At 45.3% G+C, this 24,585-nt stretch overlaps 1 protein-coding gene across 12 annotated transcripts in view; it reads right to left on the bottom strand.

Annotated features, from left to right (window-relative positions):
* Window positions 1-24,585, bottom strand: part of KCNU1 (potassium calcium-activated channel subfamily U member 1) — a 235,525-nt gene that overhangs the window by 64,832 nt on the left and 146,108 nt on the right. For 11 of the 12 annotated variants that reach the window (XM_079909209.1, XM_079909217.1, XM_079909216.1 and 8 more), the window contains 6 exons: window positions 18,245-18,304; window positions 16,462-16,558; window positions 12,980-13,204; window positions 11,290-11,476; window positions 4,901-4,972; window positions 1,757-1,896 (listed from right to left, as the gene is read on the bottom strand). In XM_079909209.1, coding sequence (XP_079765335.1) covers window positions 1,757-1,896; window positions 4,901-4,972; window positions 11,290-11,476; window positions 12,980-13,204; window positions 16,462-16,558; window positions 18,245-18,304 — 781 coding nt within the window. The remainder of the gene's footprint in view (window positions 1-1,756; window positions 1,897-4,900; window positions 4,973-11,289; window positions 11,477-12,979; window positions 13,205-16,461; window positions 16,559-18,244; window positions 18,305-24,585) is intronic. The other variant, XM_079909215.1, reaches the window with a different exon arrangement.

Raw genomic sequence — 24,585 nt, forward strand, 5'->3', positions numbered from 1 at the left:
TGGGCAGGGTAACTGAAGTATTCACGACAGGCAGGGTTTTAAAATCCTTTCCCTGACGGAGCTACCTTCCCAGGAAAGTGACCTGACTCGACTTCCCTCGCTGACTCTCCGTCTGGCTCAGTCAAGGCTGAATCCCGCTTAATTTGGGAAATTCGTAGTCTGCCAGCCTGTTTAATGGTAAACGATCACTGACACGGTATGACCTTTCTGAGAGCTCAGCGGCGTTTATGAGGAGCCTCCCCCGAAAGGCTTAGGGAGACAGAGCCGAGCCGGGCAACATAATCCACTGATGCCATGAGGGCGATGCATGTGCCCTGACCACGCTCCCCTAAAATGCAAACTGCGCTTCTGAGGCACTTACACGATTCAGGAACGATGCCTCTTCTATGCGGAATTCCAGAGGGCAGCCAATCTAGCAAACTGTGCTCAGAGCCTTGTGCTGTGTCAGCATCTGTGCACAGATGTTCAGCCTTTTTGCAGCCCTTCTCTTGGAACATCTGGGTAGGAGGCATCTGTGAGGGAGTGGGTTACAAGCATTTCCCCTGCAGGCATTCTTGCAGCCATTCACAAATGGCTACGCACAGATTTCCTAAGGTTTAGTTAAATTCCTTTAACACCCTGGGAATGCTCCCACCTGACCTTCCCTCTGCCTGGAATGTTTCTTCCCCAAAGATCAGAAAGGCACGTGCTCTCCTGTTCCCAGGACTTGACTCACATACCGCCTCCTCAGGGCTGCCTTCCTAGGCCGCCTTATTGAACTTTCAACTCCTTCCGCAAACCCTACACGTCCTATCTCACATCACCGTGGCCCTTCTACCTATCTGACATAATACTTATCTTGTGTGTATCAACCTCCTCCATGGGCATGAGCTCCACATGGGCAGAGATTGGTCTGTTTCATCACTGCTGTGTCCTCAGCACCTAGGACAGCACCCTACAAGGTGTTCAATAGGCATTCGCGCAATGAATAAATTCTACTCATGGAAATCCTGCAATCCATGCAAGGGAACTGCTCAGGGAAAGAATGACCGTGCAGTCAAAAATGCATCCCTGGTGGCGCAGTGGTTAAGAGTCCGCCTGCTGATGCAGGGGACGCGGGTTCGTGCCCCGGTCTGGGAAGATCCCACGTGCCGCGGAGCGGCTGGGTGTGTGAGCCATGGCCGCTGAGCCTGCGCGTCCGGAGCCTGTGCTCTGCAACGGGAGAGGCCACAATGGTGAGAGGCCCACGTACCGCAAAAAAACAAACAAACAAAAAAAATGCATCTCACAAGAGGGGCAACGTGGAGGGAGACTGGACTCAGCTCTGAATAAAACTCACACCACCAAAGGCCAAAGAAACAAAGCCCTTTCCTTGAACCCCGCATCCTTTCATGGACAATTTCTGTGAAGCTTGGGGATATTTTAGAGAGAAGAGAAAGCAGGATCACCGCCCAAGCTCTGACGCCAAAGAGCCTGGTCAGCCAAGACGCACTTGAAGCTGAAGGGTGGGTTCTGTGGATGTGCTCATTCCTCCCGTATTGAGTGTTCTGGCTCTAAGGGCTTCACGTTTTTAATTTTAAAATTGTGAGCATTTGGCTTCCCTTGCCAGGTAGTCATGAGCAAAGGTGAAATTATGTGCGTGGACGAGCTTTTCTGGAAACTCAACAAGCATGCAGAATTGCGAGGCGTTAGTTAGCATCATCCGCCCGAGTCCTGAGCCACGCACTCTCCCCGCGGCAGGGGCTTGGGTGGGGCCCCTTGGCTTCAGCGCACCTACCGTGGCCAGGAGGGAATCCAAGAAGCTGCCGGAAAAGACAGTGCCGGTGGCAAAGGACGTGCTGAGGTGCAGGCTCATTCCCGAGAGGTCTCCTTCCATCCCGCCGAGTTGTTCAATAAAGTGCATGTTGGAAGGATTTTCTGCAAGTGAAAGAGGCAAAAAGGAAAGGCAGGCAGACAAGATGAAGGATACAGGACTTCCGGACCAGGCAGGCCAAGGAGGGACCATCGCTCAAAGGATTTGATGCCTACTTTAGGGTCAAAGTGGGACCTGCCTCAACTGCAGTATATAGTTTTTTCTTTCCAAGTATTAATATTTCATCCCCTGAAGATGGGAAGCCCGCTTGGGGACCTTCATCATCAAGGAGATATCCTTGTACCTCAGGCTCAGTTTCTCCAAGCAAGTGTCCTGAATGTCACCCTTAATAATTTAACTTTCAAGACAGGACACTTCTGGAAGAAAAAGGGGACACTTTACATAATCGCACAGGGACAAGAGACGTAAATAGGAACATCTGCTCACCCCCGTTATTGTCTTTTTCTCCATACACTATGTCATAGATGGCGTGGTATTCACTTGGGTCCTTAGAGTTATTTGGGCCCAGAATGGGTTAATCGGTGCCTCTCAAAATTTAACGTGCCTGTGAATCAACTGGGGATCTTGTTATAATCTAGATTCTGATCCACTGGGTCTAAGGTGGGGCCTGAGAGTCCAGCAAGCTTGCAGATGCTCCTGCTGCTGATTCATGGACTACACTTTAAGCAGCAAGGGCTTCAAGAATCATCCTAATCAGACCTGTGCAGCAGTGGCCAAGTTATCCATTAGCAAACCTATGCTGGCCCCAGGCTGCAACTCAGACCCCCTGTAGGCAGCCTCTGTAGTCAGTGAAATCGGTCATTTCTATGAGGACAGCAGAGGCGCTGCTTGCCTTTGTTCCAAGATTACAGCTTCAAAAATGTTTGTATAGAGAATAGCATTGGAAGATAGTGATATCTCCTACCAGAGCAAAGGGAAGGCATGCTTACTGCCCATTATAAAAGATGCTGGTTCCCGAAGCTCAGGGTTCCTTTCTTACAAAGCAATTCATGGTGGGTCCAGGTATCACCTGGACCTTTTCATGTCCTCCTGTGGGAACGAGGGCTTGGGAAGCCAGCACAAAAGTGATGATTCTCTGGCTACTGCTATTGACGTGAGTAATAAACTGTTCATCGTCTCTGACCCAGTGGTCTCTCATTTTCTGTCCACATCCGTGAAACTGGGCAGATGAACCTATTAGTTTGCAAGCAGCCTTAAGTCTTAGACCCTTCAAACTTCTTGACCGTCATATTACAGATCCAAGCAAATCTACTGGACGTACAACTCAGAGTACGCTCCTAACTAAGAACGCATCAGTCTCTAATTCTTAAAATTATTCCTTAGTACATTTGGGGGAAGTGATAGACTGCTGGTATTAAGGAATCATTTTCTTCCAAGAACTACGCATCTTTATAAAAGATGAAGGAGGTATGACCAGTATCAACCCACATTTCCTACGTGCACATACATATCTCTTCTTGCACTGCCAACCCTCCACACACACACACACACACACACACACACACATTCACGCGTGCGCGCGCACACACACACACACCCCAGGAGCCTTTGTCCAGATCTTGCTGTGTCATCTTAAAGCAGTGGCCTCAGCAACCCCAGACTTTTCCTGCAGGCCACTGTACACTCTGGACCAAAGTGCTGGCCATCAGACCTGCAGCTCTCATGTCACTGTGGCCCTTCCTTGCTGGCCAAAGAACGGAAACTGAGCGAGCTGGCAGGTGATTTGGTAGGCTAGTTAGACAGGCGCTGCCCGGTGCCAGAAAGTCTTTCCTTGAACAAAGCTGTACGTCCCTGGAGAGTGACCAGATGCATTTCTGAGGCTGGTGAGAAGCTGGCTGGTCCCTCCTGACCACTCTAACTTACTTGACAGTCTTCTGATTAACGCCCTCAGTGTATATATATGACCTCAGAGTCAGAGACGGCTCAGAAGGGTAGCAAAATAAAAATGAAATATAAGTAAGAACTGCAGCCATCAGCTTTAGGGTGGTTACAGATAGGCTGCCAGGTACAAGCCAGGCTCAAGGGATCTGAGATCTTCAAAGATGGATTTGGAGAGCTGCAGTTCTGGGATCCAGGGTGGCTAGACTGTTGCCCACCTGCTGCACTGCCACTCCCAAATCATCTGGTGGTGTCACCTACTGGCTCCTCTCTCTGTCTGCCTGCTTCATTTCTGGGACTATGAGGCCTGCTCATCTAGCTGGGTATAAATCTCCCTCAGCTTACACATGCTGAATCATAAAAATCCCACTAAAATGTCTGCTACGCTATGGAATCGAGTCGAATCTCACGCCCAGGAGCAGCTTTTAGAGATCATCTTTGAGTTGGTCCAATCTGTGTTAAAGGTACCACCCCCTCTTCGGTAACTTCCCTTTTGCTCACCAACTATTATCAGTATTAAATCCCAGTGTCTACCCTGGTGAATCACAAACAATGCGCACAGGCACCTGCCTTCCCTGCCCTTCTTGCTGCCCCCAGGGCTCCTCACGTCTAGGAAAGTTTCATATATGTGCGTTTTCCATAAGGTGTTGATGAGAGATAACAGCTCATCCTGTTATTTCTGCATGGAGTATTTCCATTTTAGAAGAGCACCGCTCAGGGCTGGGATTAAGAAGACACAAGGGACACAAAATTTAAAGACCCCAAGAGTGAGCCTTTCCTTAAAGTCTACACCCTGGGGGCCTCACCTGCCTCACTCTAATGCCTGCCCTGGTAGCACCGCAGGAGAGGAAGACGTCTGACGGGTAGAGAAGTTGGTTTAGGGAGAGCCTTTCTTGCAGTTTTCAAATCCACGTCCCCTCCCCTGGAAGAAGGGAGAAGGCAGGAGCTACTCCTGCACCCTGACACCCAGATATGACAGGCTCTGCTGGAGGATGTCAACGTCACCAAACAGGTAAAAGCCCAATATAACAGCCAGTCAAACACATAATGGTCTCTGGGCCCCATCCTGGTCCTCAGTCCTTTGACTGTGGATCCTAAAGACACCCTTGGGACATCAAATACAGATACAAAGACTTCTCCCCTGAATTCTGTCCTGGAAACACAACTTACTCAGTTCAGTGAGGATGGGGATCCTTCGGTACTTTGACTTCCCGGGATTGTCACTGAAGCACCGAGTACACCCTGTAGACACAGACAGCAACAAGGGAGGGATGAGATGGACAGATGCAAACGAAGTGGCCTGCGACACAGACACGGACGCGGAAGCACACCGTGGCGCTTGAGGCTTTATCTTAGCAAAGTGACTCTCACGCCCACATCCCAAATATTTCTCTATATTTAGAAAAAAAATGGCCTCAGCCTCTCCCTTCCAGAAGTTTGGTGTGTGTGTGGTGTGTGTGGTGTGTGGTGTGTGTGTGTGTGTGTGTGTGTGTGTGGTGTGTGTGGGGTGTGTGTGTGTGTGTGTGTGTGTGTGGTGTGTGTGTGTGGTGTGTGTGGGGTGTGTGTGTGTGTGGGGGGTGTGTGTGTGTGTGTGGTGTGTGTGTGGTGTGTGTGTGTGGTGTGTGTGGGGTGTGTGTGTGTGTGTGAGTGTGTGTGTGTGTGGTGTGTGTGTGTGTGTGGTGTGTGTGTGTGTGTGTGTGTGTGTGTGTGGTGTGTGTGGGGGGGGTGTGTGTGTGTGTGTGGTGTGTGTGTGGGGTGTGTGTGTGTGGGGGGGTGTGTGTGTGTGTGTGGTGTGTGTGTGTGTGGTGTGTGTGTGTGTGTGGGGGGGGGTGTGTGTGTGTGGGGTGTGTGTGTGTGTGGTGTGTGGGTGTGTGTGGGTGTGTGTGTGTGGGGTGTGTGTGGGGGTGTGTGTGTGTGTGTGGTGTGTGTGTGTGTGTGTGGTGTGTGTGGGGGTGTGTGTGTGTGTGTGGTGTGTGTGTGTGTGGTGTGTGTGTGTGTGTGTGTGTGTGTGTGTGTGTGTGTGTGTAGGATGTTTTCTAAATGGGACCTCAAGTGAATTACAAAAAGGGTGACGTTCTCCCTGTAGTTGCTTATCGGCAGCCTAAGTTACACCCAATTGTTGTCTACCGACTGGGAGTGCCGGCTGACGGCTCAGGCAGGCAGTGCCTCAAGCTACATGCACTTGCTTGTAGAACCTTCAGGAAACTGAATAAACAGGAGGTGCTGCCCCAGGAGAGCCTGTGGAGGCACAGCGACTGGATTACTGGCTCCTGGTGCTTCTGCCTCTTGGAGATCCTCTCTGGGCTGAGGGTCTCGTTCTTCTTCAGCAAGATTGTCTCTGCCTCCCAACTCTGGCTGGCCTCCCCAACCCCTAATGTCTTGGGAGTTCCTTAAAGACTGGGGTGGGAGGTCATGGGGCCTCTGTCTTCACATTCAGCTCCTGCCTTAGGAGGTGAGGCCCTTCATCTCCCTCTGTGAGCCTCGAATCCCAAAGAGATTCCATGCCCGGCTCTGGTCTGGAACACAGCCCTAGCATGCGCGGACAGGTGAGGAAACCTGTCCAAAACCTGTTTTGAACCTGTTCAAAAACAAGGATGACCCCAGAGTTTTGGTCTCCAAGTTAAACACCCCCAGAAAAGGTAAAGAAAGAAAAGGGAAAAGAGAAAGAGGAAACTAGGATCCTGATGAAAAAAAAAACAACCAAACCAAACCAAACACATGATGATCTCATCAAAAGTTATGCTTTAAGACTACTGGTCACCTATCTTGAACTTTTCTGAGAATTCTGTGTATGTAACAGGGAAATAATACTGTGAAAGTTAACATTCTGCTTGTCATTCAGATTCTCTGCTGCCTTGAAGAAGGTGAAATATGTGGAGGGTCTTTTGTTTCCCAAGCCAGGTAAGTGGTAGGGGAGGGTGGGTAAGATGAGCGAGTGGGTCAGACAGACAGCCTGAGAGACAGACAAAGGGACGGGGGTGGGGAAACTGGCCACTGAGATGGGGACGGGGGAAAGAGGAGATCCAAAGGGAGGTTTTGTTCCCAGAGAGAATGCTATGCTCTACAATGTAGTAAGTTCCCTACATACAGGCAAGTTTCATTCCGAGAGCATGTTCATTAGTCCAATTTGTTCGTTAAGTCCAACAAAGTTAGCCTAGGTACGCAGCTAACGCAATCAGCTATATACTACCGTACTGTAGTAGGTTTATAATACTTTTCACACAGATAATACATTAAAAAACACAGAAAATAAAGAAATCCTTTTTTATCTTCCAGTCCAGTACCTTGAAAAGTACAGTAGTCCAGTACAACAGCTGGCACACAGGGGCTGGCATCGAGTGAACAGGCAAGAAGAGCGACTGACAGGAGGAGAGAGAGGAGGTGGGAGATGGTAGAGCTGAAGGATCGTCAGCAATAGGAGACGGAGGGCGAGCTGCCATTTCCCTCACGCCTGACGCGGATGGCACGGGATCTGGCTCCTTGCTGGAACCAGATGCACGTTCGCATCTTTGGACGTTTTCAACTTGAAGGTGCGTATGTAGGCGCCTTCCTGTATTTATCACCTCTCCCATCTCCCCAAGAAACATTCCATAAAAGTGCCACTTCTTGTTCACGCAGAGTAGAGCTGAATACATTTCTGATTGCCACTCAAATTCTGAGTCATGCTTCCAGGTAGATTCATGGTAAACACGGAAGCGCCACAGGAGGAGCCCAACACGTGTAGTTTACAGTTAGAACTAGAAGTGGCCTTAGGACTTTAGCAAAACCCTTTAGCTTCAGGTGAGGAAACAGAGGCCCCGGGGGCTAACCTCCTCCACGCATCTATTGAAGAGGAGGGTTTGCGTGGTGGCTGGAGACCACATCTCCAAACTCACTGAGAGATCTTACTGATGATGGGATCTGAATACCTTCGACTGTTTTTCCTGAACAAACTTCTGGGATTTTCATAACGCAGGAGACTTGGGGGAAATGACATTCTACTTTATTCTCAGAAACGTGCAAGATGCTTATCTGCTTTAGGTACCTTTCCTTCCTTCCTTCTTTCCATTCTCGTTTCCTTCCTTGCTATCCTCCCTCTACAAATCTTTAAAGAGTATCGACTCCAGACTAGGACTATGAACAGTCCCTGCCCCGGTTACATACCATATGTTGCAAATACAAAATGTTTTCAGACAGTGATGAGTACTGTGAAAAAACCCAACTTTTAGGGGCTAGTGAGTGACCTGGGGAGGTGACCTTAGATAGAGTTTGAAGAGGCTTCTCTGACATTGGAATGTCATCCTGAGCGATGAGCAAAAGCCATCCAGAGGGAATGGGATAAGGAACTTAAGGCAGGAAAGAGCCAGTATAAACAGACTGAAGGAGGAAGTTCAGGCTCCCTACTGGCCTGCAAGGCCCTACATGATTTTCCTGCAACTGTCATGAGTCACCATTACAGGGTCTGAAGGAGGAAACTGCCATTATCCAATAAATATTTGTAAAAGATCCCTCGGGCTGCTGCGAGCTGGGAGGTAAGAATGACACCACTGTGCCCTCAAACCTGTGAATTAAGTCGCGTTAGATCACCTTTGAAGATGACGAAACTGCCTCAGGGTCCACATGCTTTGCCCAAGGCTACATGGTTTGTAAAGGATGGATGGGTTTTCACACCCAAATTGGCACCAAGTTCAAAGCCCATGCCCATTCCCTTTATGTATATTAAAATACATAAGGTTTGGTTGACAATTTCAATAAAATATTGAGATCAGTTTCCCTCAAAGGGGAAAATTCTCCTTTGAGCTGCACTTTCTGATTTCAGTTCCCTCTGATAACGGGCTTGGAATATCCTGACTTTCAGAGTCAAATGTTCTTATTGGATAGCGACAGGTTCACATCAGCTGATGTAACTGCATAAATATCTGCTCTGACACTGGCTGGAGGACAGCGACAGAATTTCCGCCTTAACTCCATCTTTTCTGGTAGAGCAACGGTTAATTTGAATATGTGTCAGATCATAGCCTGGGTACATTTTACTAATGTCAATATTTTTGCTACCTAGTAGTACACAGTATTATACCTGAAATTCTTCCAGGCTGGCAGGGTGCTATTATTAAGCAAAAGATTGCTTAATTGTAGATTACTACTGTACATTTAAATTTCAAGAGCATATTAAGTTGTCAGACTTAATTACTGTTACATGTTTAGATTATGCCACAGATTATTTAGTTCAGTACCTAGGTTTGCCAACCTGTCCTTTGACGTGACAGGGCAGTAATTAGAGCATCAGTGAGAAACCTAAAGTTTTCCGTGGGGATGTCCAGGAGGCCTGGTCCTTTGGAGAGTCCTCCTTCTTGCTGTCCCCCCACCTCCAACATCCCTGGGTGAACCACTGTATGGAACAGCCTTGGTGGTCCTAGATGGATTCTTCGTGTAACCTTGCCATGACCATGAAGGTGTGGGAGAGCCCGCTGAGCCCACACGAGGCTCCGCAGGTATGTCAGAGTGAGAGCTCTCAATTTTGGTCCTATGGCCATAGGGCACCTGTGCACTGCGGGATGTTTAGCAGCATCTCTGACTTCTACCCACTAGAGGCCAATAGCATCCCGCCAAGCTGTGACAACCAAGGCTGTCTCCGGACATTGTCAGTCAACCTCTGGGGTCAAAACCGCCCCTGGCTGAGAACCACTGTCTCAGAAGAAGGGACAGGAAATTGCTCAGCGTGGAAGATGTTTTCTCCCTCCTGGCAGAATTTCACAATCCTTTATACTGATAATTCTTGGAGGGGGGCATTCCCATTGCCACCTGCTTGGTATGCTGCAAGAGGAGTATTCGTATGAGATAGGAAGAATGGTTAAGAGAACCAAACAGGCTTCCCTGAGGGTTGGGAATTTCCACATGCAAACTCCAGGTAGATTCCTGTGACGCCGGAGTAATGGGTGAGGTTTCTGAGTGGCAGTCCTTGGCTATTCCTATGTGCTCAGAATGTAACTTTACTGCTGCTTCCTGTGTTAGGTAGCACAGGAGAGCCTGTCTGGACCTCTATTTCCTGTCACACAAATGGGTACGATGACATCCACACAAGGAAAGGTGCCAGGTCTACACAATATGTTCTTCCCTAAACTTTCCCTTTTGCCGTTGGGGAGAGCACCTACTCACACTGCATGATGACTCAAATACTGTGACATTCTTTCATTTTCTCTTCCTTCTTCCCAACCCTTTTCCCCTCTCTCCTGTATTTCCTCCTACCAGTCCTGTCAGTTTAGCAGAGTATGTGACACATACAAAATCAACGTATTCTTGTTGAATGAATAAGTGAAAGGATGAGAATCACCAGATATAAAAGAAACCAGAATTCAAATCATAGGTTTAGGGCTTCCCTGGTGGTGCAGTGGTTGAGAGTCCGCCTGCCGATGCAGGGGACACGGGTTCGTGCCCCGGCCCGGGAAGATCCCACATGCCGCATAGCGGCTGGGCCCGTGAGCCATGGCCGCTGAGCCTGCGCGTCCGGAGCCTGTGCTCTGCAACGGGAGAGGCCACAACAGTGAGAGGCCCACGGACCGCAAAAAAAAAAAAATCATAGGTTTATATCTTTTTAGCCTGTATAGGATGTGAGATTTTAAAAAATGATAATAGGAAGGACAAGTCACCCAATGATTAGCTAGGTGGCTTACGGTGTTGTCAGCTTACCCTCTGCTTTTACCCAGCAGGCAGTTTTCATTTCTACATTGATGATACTGCCTACACAGTGAACACTTTTCTGTCCAATTTTAGAAAGTTGCAAGCATGATGCAAACACACACACACACACACACACACACACTCAACCCACACACAAATCTTGTGTAAATCTGAGTGACCCTAACTGCTAAGGACTGACATGCAGAACACAGAGGCGTTTTTATACATCTTCAGATTAGCTCAGCAGAATATGGCTCACACTTCCTCAGTCGGGATTTTCAATGCCCTTTGATATTCAGGAAGTGCTTTGCTATTATTATTATTTATTTATTTGCAAAAACCCCTGAAATCCTGGGTGCTGAGCGGTGTTTGGTTGTTTAGTGAGGGTCTGTGAAGTAGCTGGCTCACCTACCAAAGTTCACCCACCAAAGACTGGACTAGATTTTTTGTAGTCTAGTCCACAAATAGTGTGGTAGAATGTGTGCTTCAACTTCTCAGTCACAAAACTAAGAATAGTAACTTGAACACCTATAGGACCCAATGAGAGCCGATTAACAATAATAACACCTGTTGTTAATAATAAAATACCAATGGCTATGCTCACTGATATCTGATTCATAACAATAACAGCACTTACAACTCCATGATCTTCTTTAAGATGGGAGAAAAACAGTGTTATGTGCATTCCATTTAGAAGATGGACATCATTTTTCATTTGACTAGGATTCCCAAGGACTCAACTGTCCACTAATTCTAGTACAGAATTCTCAGAGCTGGACGGGATTTTATAGGTCATTTGGCCCAACCTCTCCTCCTCTCCATCATTAAAGTTTTTCAGAGAGGAGTTAATTCTTCCTGATCCCATTCTCTCTAGCCTCTTCCCGTCAGGGTATTGTTCTTACGTGGCTCTGAGGGTGTCTGGGCTGAGCAGCTAATCCGAAGTGATCTGATGTTGAGCGTGGCCATGATAGGCTCCATGTCCACCAAGGTCGGGCTGCTGGATGACTTAGATGGGGAGGATAAGACAGCACACATGGAACATTCCTCTATGTTGACTGCATGAAGGTCCCCAGAATAGAGCGCAGATCCCTATTGAGAGAAAACCGGGTACATGGTGGTGGCTTTTTGTGGATGATGCAAGTTTTTGAGCCAAAGCCTCCACTGACTTGGTTTTAAGACTTAGTTACCTGATATCTGACACGTTTATCCTTATCGTTCATGAATATCTGAGCGTGACTAAATTTTGCAGATCCCTTCTGAGAGCAAGTCTGGATGGGACGAAGTGGAGTGGAGAGAGCGGAGCCTAAACCCACTGAGGTGACTCAAGTGGAAGAAAAGAATCAGAGTAAGGGTAGCAGTGGTGAGGGAAAAACATCACAGAAGGTCCAGATCTAAAAGCCAATTCTGGGGCCTCCCTGGTGGCGCAGTGGTTGAGAGTCCGCCTGCCGATGTAGGGGACACGGGTTTGTGCCCCGGTCCGGGAGGATCCCACATGCTGCGGAGCGGCTGGGCCCGTGAGCCATGGCCGCTGAGCCTGCGCGTCCGGAGCCTGTGCTCCGCAAGGGGAGAGGCCACAACAGTGAGAGGCCCGCGTACCGCAAAAAAAAAATAAATAAATAAAAGCCAATTCTGCGTCCTCGCAGTTTTGCTTGCAGGTGGCTGCATGTGTACCCTGGATTAATTAGGAAAGTGGCAGCTGCTTCTTTTCTTTGGTGGAGAAGCAGGGATAGAGCTGGTCCCACCATCGGGTGGCTGAGATGCTAACACTGGCGATTTCTAACACTAGCTGGATCTGGAGGCTCCTGGTCATTTCCTTTCCTCCTTTGCTATGGACTAAAGTAAGCGGTGGTGCGGGGACATTTATGGTGACATTTAAAAAAAAAACAAATACAATTTGTTTCTTGAGACAACCGTTTTTGAAGAATATTCCTAATCTGTTGCTAGCATTATTTCTTGAAAAATCAAAAGTTTTGGTGCGTTTCACACTGCATATATATATTAATCCACGGAAATGGTGGCATATAATGAGATACAGCCCTGTGAAGGTTCAGAGCAAATACAATTACAACCACAATGCCACATATGCATAATGGATCCATTCCTCAGAATTCCTCCTTTTCATACATCTGTCAAGGACCACGTGGCATTATGTGTTCCGTAAAAGGCGAGTCTCCAGAAAAGATGAGAAAGTCAGAGCACAAAGGCTGGCTGGTATCAGCTTAGGCTTAGCCATTAGGTCAGAATCGGATTTAGAAATGCAAAGAAACTCTATTACATAAAGACCATAAACATGGTTAGTGACATAAAACATGAAATATGTCTGGATTTAAATCCTAGTCCTGCTACTTACCTGCCGTGTAAACTTGGACGGGTTGCTTACTCTCTCTGTGCCTGAAGTTCAGCATCTTTAAAATTTATACCATGGGGTTATTTGGAGGTTAAATGAGTTAATACGTGCAAAATGCTTAGAACAGTTTCTGGTACCAGGTATAAGTGCGAGCTACTACTGATTTATTATTATTATTATTAATCCTAGTACTGTTAGTATTATTATCATTATAAATATTCACTATCCCTTACTGTGACACTTACAGGCAGAATGTATATCTGGGGAAAATTCCGGAGAAATCGCCATTCTCTCTGCAGGTAATCCAGAGACCCAACGAACACAATGTCCTTCAGCTCCTGACGGGTATAACTGCTAGCTCTCAATGGCATTACAAAATTCCGAAGCCCCATCAGTGTTGAGTGGGCATCTCCAAAGACACACGCTACAATGTGGTTCCGAAACTCATGTTTTGACTTCTCAGTTCGATTCTAAGTATAAGCAGGCCAGAGTCTGGTCATTTTTAGAAACAAGATGAGAGTCCTTTAAAGAGGGCTCCTTCCCCACATCCCAACTCTTCTTGGTATTTACATTCACACTAGCACTTTCATAAGGATGATCGGATTTTGCAAATTACTCATAAAAAGCATGGAACTTATCCACTATGGGACAATTAAACTATGTATCTTTTCCGGAGTTCCTTCTTAGTTCGCTTTTTCCAGTTCTCTGTTAGCCTGGAGTGCCTCAGTGCAAACTCAGATCGGCATCATTGAAATCATGAAATCATTGAACCAAATGGGGAAAACAGCTCTCATTTTCATTATATGTTTTTAGCCTCGTATGTGCTACAGGACGACTCACTGAAAAACGAAAACATTCCAAATCCCATTGCTAAACTTGTCTTCTAGCGAGCCCTGAAAAACCCCCAGCCGTACAACATGCTGCAGTTTTCAGCCGATTTTCATACATATGAAAATATACATATTAGCGTGAACCATATGAAACTGCCTTTTTTTCTGGGTCAAAAATGGTTGAATATTGGCAATTTCATATGGCCTCACCTACTATACTGCCCAGATTCAATAGATTCCAGAGTTCAGGAAATTTATCATGAAAAGTGCACAAAATAAATGTGAAGGTTACAAAAGTTCCATTTGATCCCAAACATTTCAATATGTCTCATACTCTTATCAGCATGGCCAATTTTTAACATCTCCCCTATACTTTTAAGTTGAAGACAAAATAATATACGTGACGGATATTTAGATTAGGTTTCCCCACATTCATAGAGACTTTTAAAAACAATAAGTGTAACTTTAGAGAAAGGGATGATAGTCCTGTAGGAGACTTATTTTAAGTCTCTGTGATTGATTTCAGGGAATGAGTCAATGTCTTACTCTCACGGTGCTGGGATAGGTAGAATAAGCACTGATTTTGTATTCTGGTAGTCATTAGCGTATGACCATAAACAAACTAGTTAACCTCACTGACCCCTAATCTCTTTGTTTAAATGGTTTAAAAATAAATAAAAGTTAATTCTGTTGTGGAAATTAAATAATATATTGAAAGTTCAGCGCTCAGCTCCTTAACTATTGTTCAGTAACTATTTAATCAAATCTGAATCTCACTGAATTCCTAGATTTTCAGAGGAAGACCCTTGGAAGCTGGTAGAGAACTTGTTAAATATATTTACAAGCACTTCCTGTTTGAGTGTGTTCTACCTTCCCGAGCACACGAAGATTCAGGCTATTTCAAAGGGATGTATCATTCATCCTTATGCCATTTTCTTGCTGGGTTAAAGGACAAGCTTCTGTGAAACAGGGGCTGTTGAAATCTAACAGGATAAATAAGTCACATCTGACATCTCAACAATTAGAGTTTGTCCAATTAGCATAGACTGGGAAATAGCATAGTTTGTCCAATTAGCATAGACTGGGAAATTCCAAAGGGAATGGCCCTGTGGGAAACGAAGCTACTTGTCTGGAGAGCCTTTCCAGAGAGTGATATGAATCTTAACCAAATCTATTGAATAATTGTCTCTGGCTAATTCGATTAGTTTTAACTTGAATAATGAAGCCTCCAACAGTATTTAATGTAACAGGCCTGAAATCCAGAAATTGCTCTTTTTAGTAGACCTAAACAATTAGGAACGAGATACATGGCAGAGTGCAATTAATGGGCACAGCTAGAGAGGCAATTTCTCCAAGGAACTGCAGCACAAAACAGTCTCCCAATTGAGAAAGATGGTGGCTTTTGGGGGGAAGGGGAGGATGCGCTATTTGCTCCAAGTAACAAATCGACAACTTCCATTTGACTTTTCTGCAAACCAAACCAAGTTCAAAGTTGGCCCAAATTTTGTAATCTGGACATTTCTCCTCTACAGTCACAGTTTCAAAACTCTTAGGATTTCTTAAACTAGAAGCCCTTCTAAGTTTATCAGAAGACTCAGCTGGTGTTCTGAACTATATTCCACATAGAGTTGCTCTATCACAGCAACCTGTCTGCAGGCTCAGTAAATAGGGTATAAGAAAATGTCTGCTATTGTCATCTCTTGGTCTCCTGGATGCTTCCATCTGCAACCCCCTCCCAACCTTTCTAAAGATTTCCTTCCCACTAGAAACACGTTTGCCTTCCTGCTCAACGGATGTTTCACTCAGAATAAGACATACTTGCTAAAATGGGGAGTTTCAGCAGCCCTAACAGTTTTCCAGTTGATATGACAGCTCTGACAATTTTGTACTTCTGATCAAATGATTGATCATGCTTTTGACAAAAATTGGAACATATTCTGTCAGGACATTGGCACTGAGCTACAAAATTGTGTGTGTGTGTGTGTGTGTGTGTGTGTTTAACAGAAAAAAGTGAACTAAACTACTTTTGGAAAGCAAGAAAAATACAAAATGATCCATTAGTCACAGTTGAACAAATTATATAGGGTTCTTACAACATGCAGACATCTTTTATTAGTTTATTTTTAATTAAAAAACTCATCTTTTATTACTTAAATTTACCAGCTACTGCTTGCAAGGTAAACCACTGAGATTATCCTTGAGTTTCCAACTCTGGAAAATGAGAATAGATGGGGTTCCATAATGCAGGTATCAGAGCCTGGGATAATATGCAAGGCTTTTTGCATCTTGGTTGCTGGCATTTCAGTGAGGTGAATTAGTTTGTCCCCTTAAGAGGACAGAGACAAGGACAGGATTCTAGCATCTACAAGGATTCCCTCATACTGTGTGGGGTGGGAGGACTGAGCATTTTGGAGATACGTCCTTTGCTAATGTGTTTAAGTATAACCACCTTCAAGAAAAAATACTACAGAAAATCCAAACTTTAAAAACTAATTAAGGGAATTTTTATTTAATTAAAAAAAGAAAGACCACAGAGTTCTTGTAAATAGTCTGTTCCCCTGGTGCATTTAAATCAATTAGATTTACTAGCAAAACAGCAAAGTTTCAGGGGAACATTATTCTGAATAACTGACTCAGCTAAACTATTAAAGGAGGGGGAAAGTAGTTGAAGAATCTGATCTAATTATTTAAAATGCCGGCATCATATTACCCACATGGCCTTTGTCAAACGCCACATCTGTTATTCTGCGTACATTCACATGGCTCATGAGGTATGTTTTTCCTTCAAAATTCACCGTTTACAAAGAGAAAGGGCAGGTGCTTATGACTAGTGGAAGGACATCATCTACCCTAAAAGGAGCTTTATTTTACCTGAGATTTGGTACAAGATCACCTACCAGAATCATTTTGTCCAAAGGGGTGGCTTTGCACCAGTGAAACATGCCACTGCTATCGAGGTGGTCAGACTCTCGCTCCATTTCGTATAGAAAAGCCCTAGATACGGAGAATGTAGAAAGTTAGCCTGGGAACACTGGGGGCTCTGGTGTAACAAAGCATGACGTCAAACTCACTGGAGCCTCAAACCTGAAGTGAAGAATAACATAAGGAAGATGACCTCGGGTCTATGAGACCCCCAAATAGAGATGCATGTCTGAAGGACACCAAGGGCTGAATGTCTTCACAGCTGAAGACATACTAAGCACTTTGGGCAAAAGCCATCAAGAATTGTGTGTGTGTGTACGTGTGTGCGTACGTGTGTGTGTGTATGTTTAACAGACACACCAGTCTCTCTTTCTAACTTAGATTAGCTGCCTTGAGGGTGGTCACTTCTGCTCTTAACTTTGCTACCGTGCTGATGCTACTGCTGCTTGGGAGAAATCATGAGAGGTGTTTTGCGCACCTGAATACAGAGCTTAAAAGGCTGTGAGATCGAATCATGAGTGGTATACCTCTCTCCGTAACCTGTTTTCCTCTTGTCTCCTTTCCATATCTTTTCTTATGGGTCTCTTTTGAAACATCCTTACTTATTAAATGCAGCTTGCATCCTTTACAGCTTCCATCACCAGCCTTCATTTGACTAAAATTTGCTCAAACCTTGGTCTAAGTCTCGGCAAAGCCGTCCATGTCATCACCCTCCATTGCCATCAGGCACAATGCTTGTCATGTCATGTATTCAACCACCAAAAGGGTTTGAGGAGCTTTTGAAAAACCCCACTCCCATCCCAAGGAATATATATGTGCTTGTGAGAGAAGAAAGGAAACCCTTCAAGAATCACAGAGAGGTTTGGGTTAGAAAGGACCTGTTCAAGTCGAGAGAATCCAGGCATAGACTGCAGAAACAACCTCAAATCTCAAGGGCTTAACCCAACACAGGTTATTTCTCACCCACACTATGTATTTTACTGAGGTGAACAGATATCTCTGCTCTACACAGCCATTCAGAGTCTTAGGGGGACAGAGGCTCTACCATCTTAAAGGTACACCCCCTGGAACATGCATCCCCCTTGGTCATTAAGGCAAGAGAAGAGAGAGAGATGAGCCCAGGCATTTAACTGCCTTGGCCCAAATCGACAAGTCATTGCACCTCACATTTCATTGGCCAGAACGAGTCACATGGCTCACATTTCATTGGCCAGAATGAGTCACATGGCTCACATTTCATTGGCCAGAATGAGTCACATGGCTCTTGTTCACTTTACAGGGCTGAGGAACATGGGAAGCATCTGAAATATCTGCTGAGCATTTCTGTCTCTTTCAGAGACTTTAAAGAACACCCCTTAGTTTACGGATAAAAGTCAAAGAGCTAACAGACTGTAAAGCTGACACTTGAATATAATGCTGAGGTTGAGATTACTGGTGCTCACAATGTCCAATTTTCCTTTCCTGCCTTAGCAGATGGGTGGGTTAGGTGGGGCCACATGATTCGTTCTGGCCAATGACATGTGAGAAGTGATGGCTGATGTAGGGAGAAGCCCTCATGTGATTCTTCAGGCTCCCTCCCAACCTGCTGCAGAAATGGCCAGCCTGAGTACATGTGTGGCTACGTGGAGCCGAGTCCCTGCCTCCCTGACCTGCGCTGGGCATGTAACGTGAACACGAAGGACACCGTTGTTGCGCTAAGCCACTGAGATTTCACGGTTGCTCCCACAGCATTAGTCTGCCCTATCCTAATACAAATACCTTTTCCAAAATGCACGTTCCATAGTATTAGCAGCTGGAGAAGTCCCGAGGAAATGATTTCTGTAAGCAGATAAATTTTTAGAGAAGTATCCCCTCTTTGAAATTCACCCCACAGCTTAGCATATCAAAGGTTCTGAAAAGTCTTGCAAAAGAGATATCCTTTAAAATTTGTATAATCCAGTGTTTTTTGCACACTTCTTTGATCACAAAAACTTTTACTATTTACTTAGGTACTTACTACTTAAAAACATCTGTTACTACGCCTTGAAATGCCTTTTCTGATGTACCGTACTATGTCACACTATAGGTTCAGTCCCGGTAACCAGTAGCTTATGACAGCATTCTCCTGTGAGATTTTACTATACATCCTGGGACTAATATGACCTATTGTTCTTTGTGCTGAAGGGTTAGGGGTTTTCCCTGTGAATTAATACAGCTTGTTATTCAACACCTGGTTCAAAGACTCAGATCCAACGTATTTTGCTCTCTCTCAGACTTACACACATACACACACACCTCTATATACATGACACACATATACACACACCTCTATACACATACACACACGCTATAGTCAAACTTCAGAATATGAGTCTTTATGGTCATATTATGATTTCATTTTTCTTGGTTTCACCTGGATGCCGCTTACTCATTACAAAGCATTATTTTTACTTTGGAGGGAAACATAAGGCGTAAGTTTAGAAACTAGTAGTTTCTAAACTACTATCTGAAGTCATGCTTTTTCAGACAAAGGAACTTAAACTTAGATCAACATCAGACCTAAACTAATGGGATAGAGAGAGGACCCAGACAGAGAAGCTGGGGTGGGGGACTTGAGGCACTGGAGAAGGGTTTAGAAAAGTAGAGAGGCTAACTGCTAATGAGATCAGTCAAGGACTAGGAGCCATCCCTTATTTTCCTCTCCATTTGAGACCTACCTACAAAGTTAGTGGATTCTAGTCATCTACCTAGGCAGAAGATGTTGTAAAGTTAAACCTCAAGGTCAGCTTGACCAAGATGAGGTATCTTGCTAATTCAAATTAACAGCTTTCGGTGGTTTAAATATCCATAAGTCATGAGTCCCAACTCAGCATCCTAAAAGCCACACAGGCTCTCTTAATGGTGATGGCTAGACAGGACCACGGTGTTGGCTTTATGCCAAGCTTGTTAAAGGGAGCACACCAAGACCCTAGTCTGGTTTTGATTTTTATCAGGATTTGGAGAATTGGCTGCCTTACTCATTCATAGCAGCTTGTTTCTCTCCATGCGTAGTTTCCTAGACACCGGCCCTCAGGTGTTGATATAATATACCCGAGCTACCTTCAGGAGGTGGCTTCCTGCTCTCTGCCCACAGCACCCCTGTCTACAATAACTTCCCCTACTTTTCTTCTGGTCACTTTCTTCAGCTCTTTTGCCACTTCCTCTAATGCTTCCTTTCCCCGCACCCACCCCCCATAATGAATAGAGAGTCCTTGGTCTGGAGATGAAAGGCCCTTTTGGCAGATAGAAGATGATCTTCTCCCAAGCATATTTAACTTGACCCAGAGTAGCAAATAAATCACTGTACACTTTTCTATCATAATAAAAAGCATGATCTATGTAGCCAAGATGTCACAGAAAACATCTTTCTTCATTCTGATGTTATGGAAAACAGATATGCCTTAGAGGAAACACCTGCTGGAGACCTGCATTAAAGCAAAGGCTGGAGGAGACCCACTTCATCATAAAGGCATCCATCCAGTGTCCTTGCTAAAGCAAAACCTGATGCGATTCAGCTCACCATCGCTTAACTAAAGCTCCCTTCTGCCATATGCCTTGCAAATGACATGATTCTTTCAGAAATATACTTCCCTAGAGAGACTAATAAATCATCTATGAGAATGTGCAGTACTAGCAGTCTTAGAACTTGGAAACAAGGATTGTATCATAAAGGCTGACTCTATTGGAGGGAAAGGTAGCCACAGGGCACCATCCAGGTCATTCAGCGCAAAGAAGAAGAGCCACATCTTGACCACAGGGAGAAGCCTCTTGGGTGAGGGGGTCTTTCTGTATAAGACCGGCTGGGAAAAATAAGGTGGGAGTTATCAGAGAGTGCCCTCAGCAGGACATGGTTGGGGTGATGGTGGGGTTGGTTCACTAGTCACAAGATAGGCTTCTTACTGTCCGAGCAAAGTGTGGTACCTTCCCTGGGAGAACCGAGGTGGTAACGGACCCTGAAATGTCCTCAGTCAGGTCTTGCCTTCCACCTTTGGAAGCCGAGAGGCTGAGTGTGCTGGGTGAGGACCTGTGGATGTGCAGAGCCATATGTGAAGGAAGCCGCCAGCTTTCTTTGCTGACAACTGCCTTCTTCAGGCTGCTTTGATATTCATGAAGCAAATGTCTTGTGAGCACAAGCTTGGACATAGCTCAGCTAAGGAAGGCAGGCTCCTTTCCTCTCTGCTTTCTGGAACCATTCTGAAGAGAACTTCTATTCCTCCTGTGCCCATAGCAACTTATCTTGTATGAATCCTATCAGTTAAAGGAAAATATAAACGAAGCACCATGTGCCTTTTGTTTCCAATGGTGGCACCCGATGAGACAGAGATCCAGCCATGCAGGGAAACCTCCATTAAGAAGGTGGGGGGCAGGTATCAGTGCCAGGTCAGGAAGCGTGATCTCCTAGAGTGTAAGTCTGCTTCCTTATTTCCTCCAACAAACAGACTTGACTCAGATGATTCTTGAAAATGATCCATCAATGGATGAGATCCTCCCTTTCACAGTATCTATCAGAAAGCTCTGAAAGCACCGACAGTTCCTTTTTTTTGGTCTTGCAGGTCTCGTTTTTGGATGTGTTAGGAAATCCTGGCGCGTGACCATTCCATCTGAAACCTCTTTAAAACTCCACAGGTGGCTTGTAAATTCTTAGGAGAGAGTCTTCTGGCCTAGATGCAGAACAATATATTTTTTGCTCCAGACTTGAGGTGAATAAAAACGATATGTTTCATCAAGCCTTAGCACAGAGAGAAGGACAAGTCCCTTGGCTGGGCGCTGGGGAGGAGAGGAGGGATGTGTGCCTGTTTCCAGGAGTTTCAGTGCCCTTCCTGGTTCAGTCTTTGGAAAAATCCCTTGCCGCTGCCTCTTGAAAGCAGCCATCAAGTTCCCGAAAAAAATGGAGGGAAAATTCTCAGTCCCAGGATGCCTTTGGTGCTGCTGAGGATTCTGTATCTTGCAGGCTACAACTGCCTTCTCCCCAGGGACTTTGGCACAGGTAGTGACAAGGCTATGCAGTTCACACTTAACCTGGAAGTAGTCATTTATTGTCAATTCTGACTACCACCTTTTGTGTTCTGGGAAAGAGGAAATCACCTAAAATTTAGGAATGTGAGGGCACGCTGTATAATCTCTGCTTCCCCCCACCTCTCTCTCAGACTTACACACATACACACACACCTCTATATACATGACACACATATACACACACCTCTATACACATACACACACGCTATAGTCAAACTTCAGAATATGAGTCTTTATGGTCATATTATGATTTCATTTTTCTTGGTTTCACCTGGATGCCGCTTACTCATTACAAAGCATTATTTTTACTTTGGAGGGAAACATAAGGCGTAAAAATGTGGATTAGTTTTTGCAGCCCATTCGCCTAGGAACCTGGGCATGGGCAAGTGGAAAAGGGCTCCTGTGAGCGCTGAGAAGCCTCAAGACCAAGCAACCGGGGAAGGAGCTCAGGAGGGTGACGGGCACAACTCACTTTCCCTGTTAAAAAGGGCTCTGTGGGGGCTTCCCTGGTGGCGCAGTGGTTGGGGGTCCGCCTGCCGATGCAGGGGACACGGGTTTGTGCCCCAGTCCGGGAAGATTCCACATGCCGCGGAGCAGCTGGGCCCGTGAGCCATGGCCGCTGAGCCTGTGCGTCTGGAGCCTGTGCTCCGCAACGGGAGAGGCCACAACAGTGAGAGGCCCGCGTACAGCACACAAAAAAAGCCTCTGTGATCACGTCCTTTTTGACGAGAAGGGGAAAGGGAATACCAGGCTCTGCGTCTCCCACCCGCAGCTTGACCAGATCTCCTTGCTGAGACTCCTTTACTGGGTAAAAAGTGAGAAAGCCTGCCACAAAATCTCATGGGGCGTGACATACGTTGACAGCAGGCTGGTTATCTCCAAAGCTCCAAGCCCTCTTGGTAATCATGTGGGAAACCTTAGGGAAGGAGGGGAATAAGAAATCTGGGGGTGGGAGAGATAAACTGGGAGGCTGGGATTGACATATACACACTACTATATATAACACAGATAACTAATAAGAACCTACTGTACAGCACAGGAACTCTACTCAGTACTCTGTAAATGGCCTATATAGGAACAGAATCTAAAAAAGAGTGGATGTATGTATATGTATAATTGACTCACTTTGCTGTACAGCAGAAACTAATACAACATTGTAAATCAACTATACTCCAATAAAAATTAATTAAAAAAAAAAAAAAGGAAACCCATTGTGGGGCAGCTAGGATAACCGACTCTGCTGGTTGGCTTAAGACTCTGGTATTCCGGACAAGAGACTTCAGTACTAACACTGGTCACTCGACGGCCAGAATGGGGATACTTTTCCCTGATAATCTGAAAAGCTCCTAGAGAGAGAGGAAGAAGGGGGAAGGAAGAATAAAGCCTTGAAACGCTGTGCCCAGAACTCCTTCCACACCTCCACGTTTATAGGTAATTCTGGCTGATGTTCAATGGAAGGAAAGACAGTTGGGTGGCTGGAGCCCTGGAGGTTTTACGACAAGAAGCTTCCAGCAAATTGTATCTTCCAGATTCCCTCTTGTTCCTGTCTCCTAATTCCTGGCATATACAACACCTTCCCTAAGTTATTGAGGAATTATTGACTTTAGTGGTAAAGAGTGTTGGTATGATTTTTTAAAAATCTGAAAATATTTTTAAAAAGAGAGGTGTTAAACTTCAGGACATCATTGTAATCTCATTTCAGTCTACACAGGAGAATGTAAACTGTGTTCTAGTGTAAACCAAATCAGCTGTGAGTAGGGTGCTCTGTTTGCCTTTAAATGCTGCTTTCCAGATGGAGTCTATCAAATCCATGGCCTCTGTTTTCCATGTTTACCATTTGAAATCTCCGCAAAGACATTTTTTCCACCCTCTTGCCTTAGAAGTTAGACCCGAGGTCAGAATGGCCCTGGCCCAGGTTAAGGCAAGAAGGGGAGGGTGTTTCCATTAGATAAACCCAGATCTGAGCTCACACGTGACATCTCTCTGCTCAGTTTTGCTTTATTTCTGATGGGTGTAAACTGACAGATTCTCTGCAGAGCGTATTCTGTGAAAGCATTCATGTAGGCATCTAAGAACTTAAAATTGTTACCAGACGGGAGATGGAGGAGAAAGATAAACAAGGACAATTTCCTCTTCCTCACCCATTCCCCAGATGGACCCTCATTTAAATCCCTTTATACCGATATTTTGTGGATATTGCCTTTGGGATTTCCTACAATGTGAGGACAAATGAGACAATACCTGGAGCAGCAGCGACTTTAATAAAGGCTGGAGTCTGTGCCCTGGGCAGGGTAGCCTCACCTCTCCTGGGAAAGAATGCCTTAGCCAATCTTTTCAGCATGAGGTTGTATTTTCAGGTGCCCTTTCCAACACTTTATAAATATCGAACGACACAGTGAACACAGAAGTTGATCTGAATAAAAAATATTTTCCTCCCTTAGACAGTATGGGATACAATCTTCCCTGTTCAATGGACTAGGAGATGAACGATTAAGTCAGTTATTCCGATACTTTTGATCTTAAAAAACACATTACGTGAGACAAATGCAAATTTCAGGCAAAAGACTATTACTTTTTGTGGGGAGATAACGGAAGTGGGAGATAGGAATTTGAAATATCTGAAAACTAGTTCATTTTTCATTGTATTGATATACTTTCTAAGGTTTTAAGGGATTGAGCCTGGGTCAGAGATTAGGGTGACAAAAATGCTTTCCTTATGCAGTGGGTTGAGAGGCTTGGCCTTGACAATTACTAATAATACCCCCCACCAAAGACACTAGGAGGGGAAAACATAGCATCCATCAGAATGTTACAGGTGTGGGTGTGCATGAGTGCCTGGGTGTGCGTGTGTGTGTGAGAGAGAGAGAGAGAGAAAGAGAGGGAAGGGTATCAAACCGAAAGGTACACAGACTGTGTAGAGGACATAATTCCAGGATACGTGGACACTACTGGATTTTTTTTTTCTTTCTGTTAAAAGGGTGTTATTTGTGAAGTCTTCTTATCCACATTCCTTAGTGTCTCTGAAATCCCTGGGGCTGAAGGTCAAAATGGAGACAAATTATTAG

This window comes from Stenella coeruleoalba (assembly GCF_951394435.1).
Source record: "Stenella coeruleoalba genome assembly, chromosome: 21".
Taxonomy (NCBI): domain Eukaryota; kingdom Metazoa; phylum Chordata; class Mammalia; order Artiodactyla; family Delphinidae; genus Stenella; species Stenella coeruleoalba.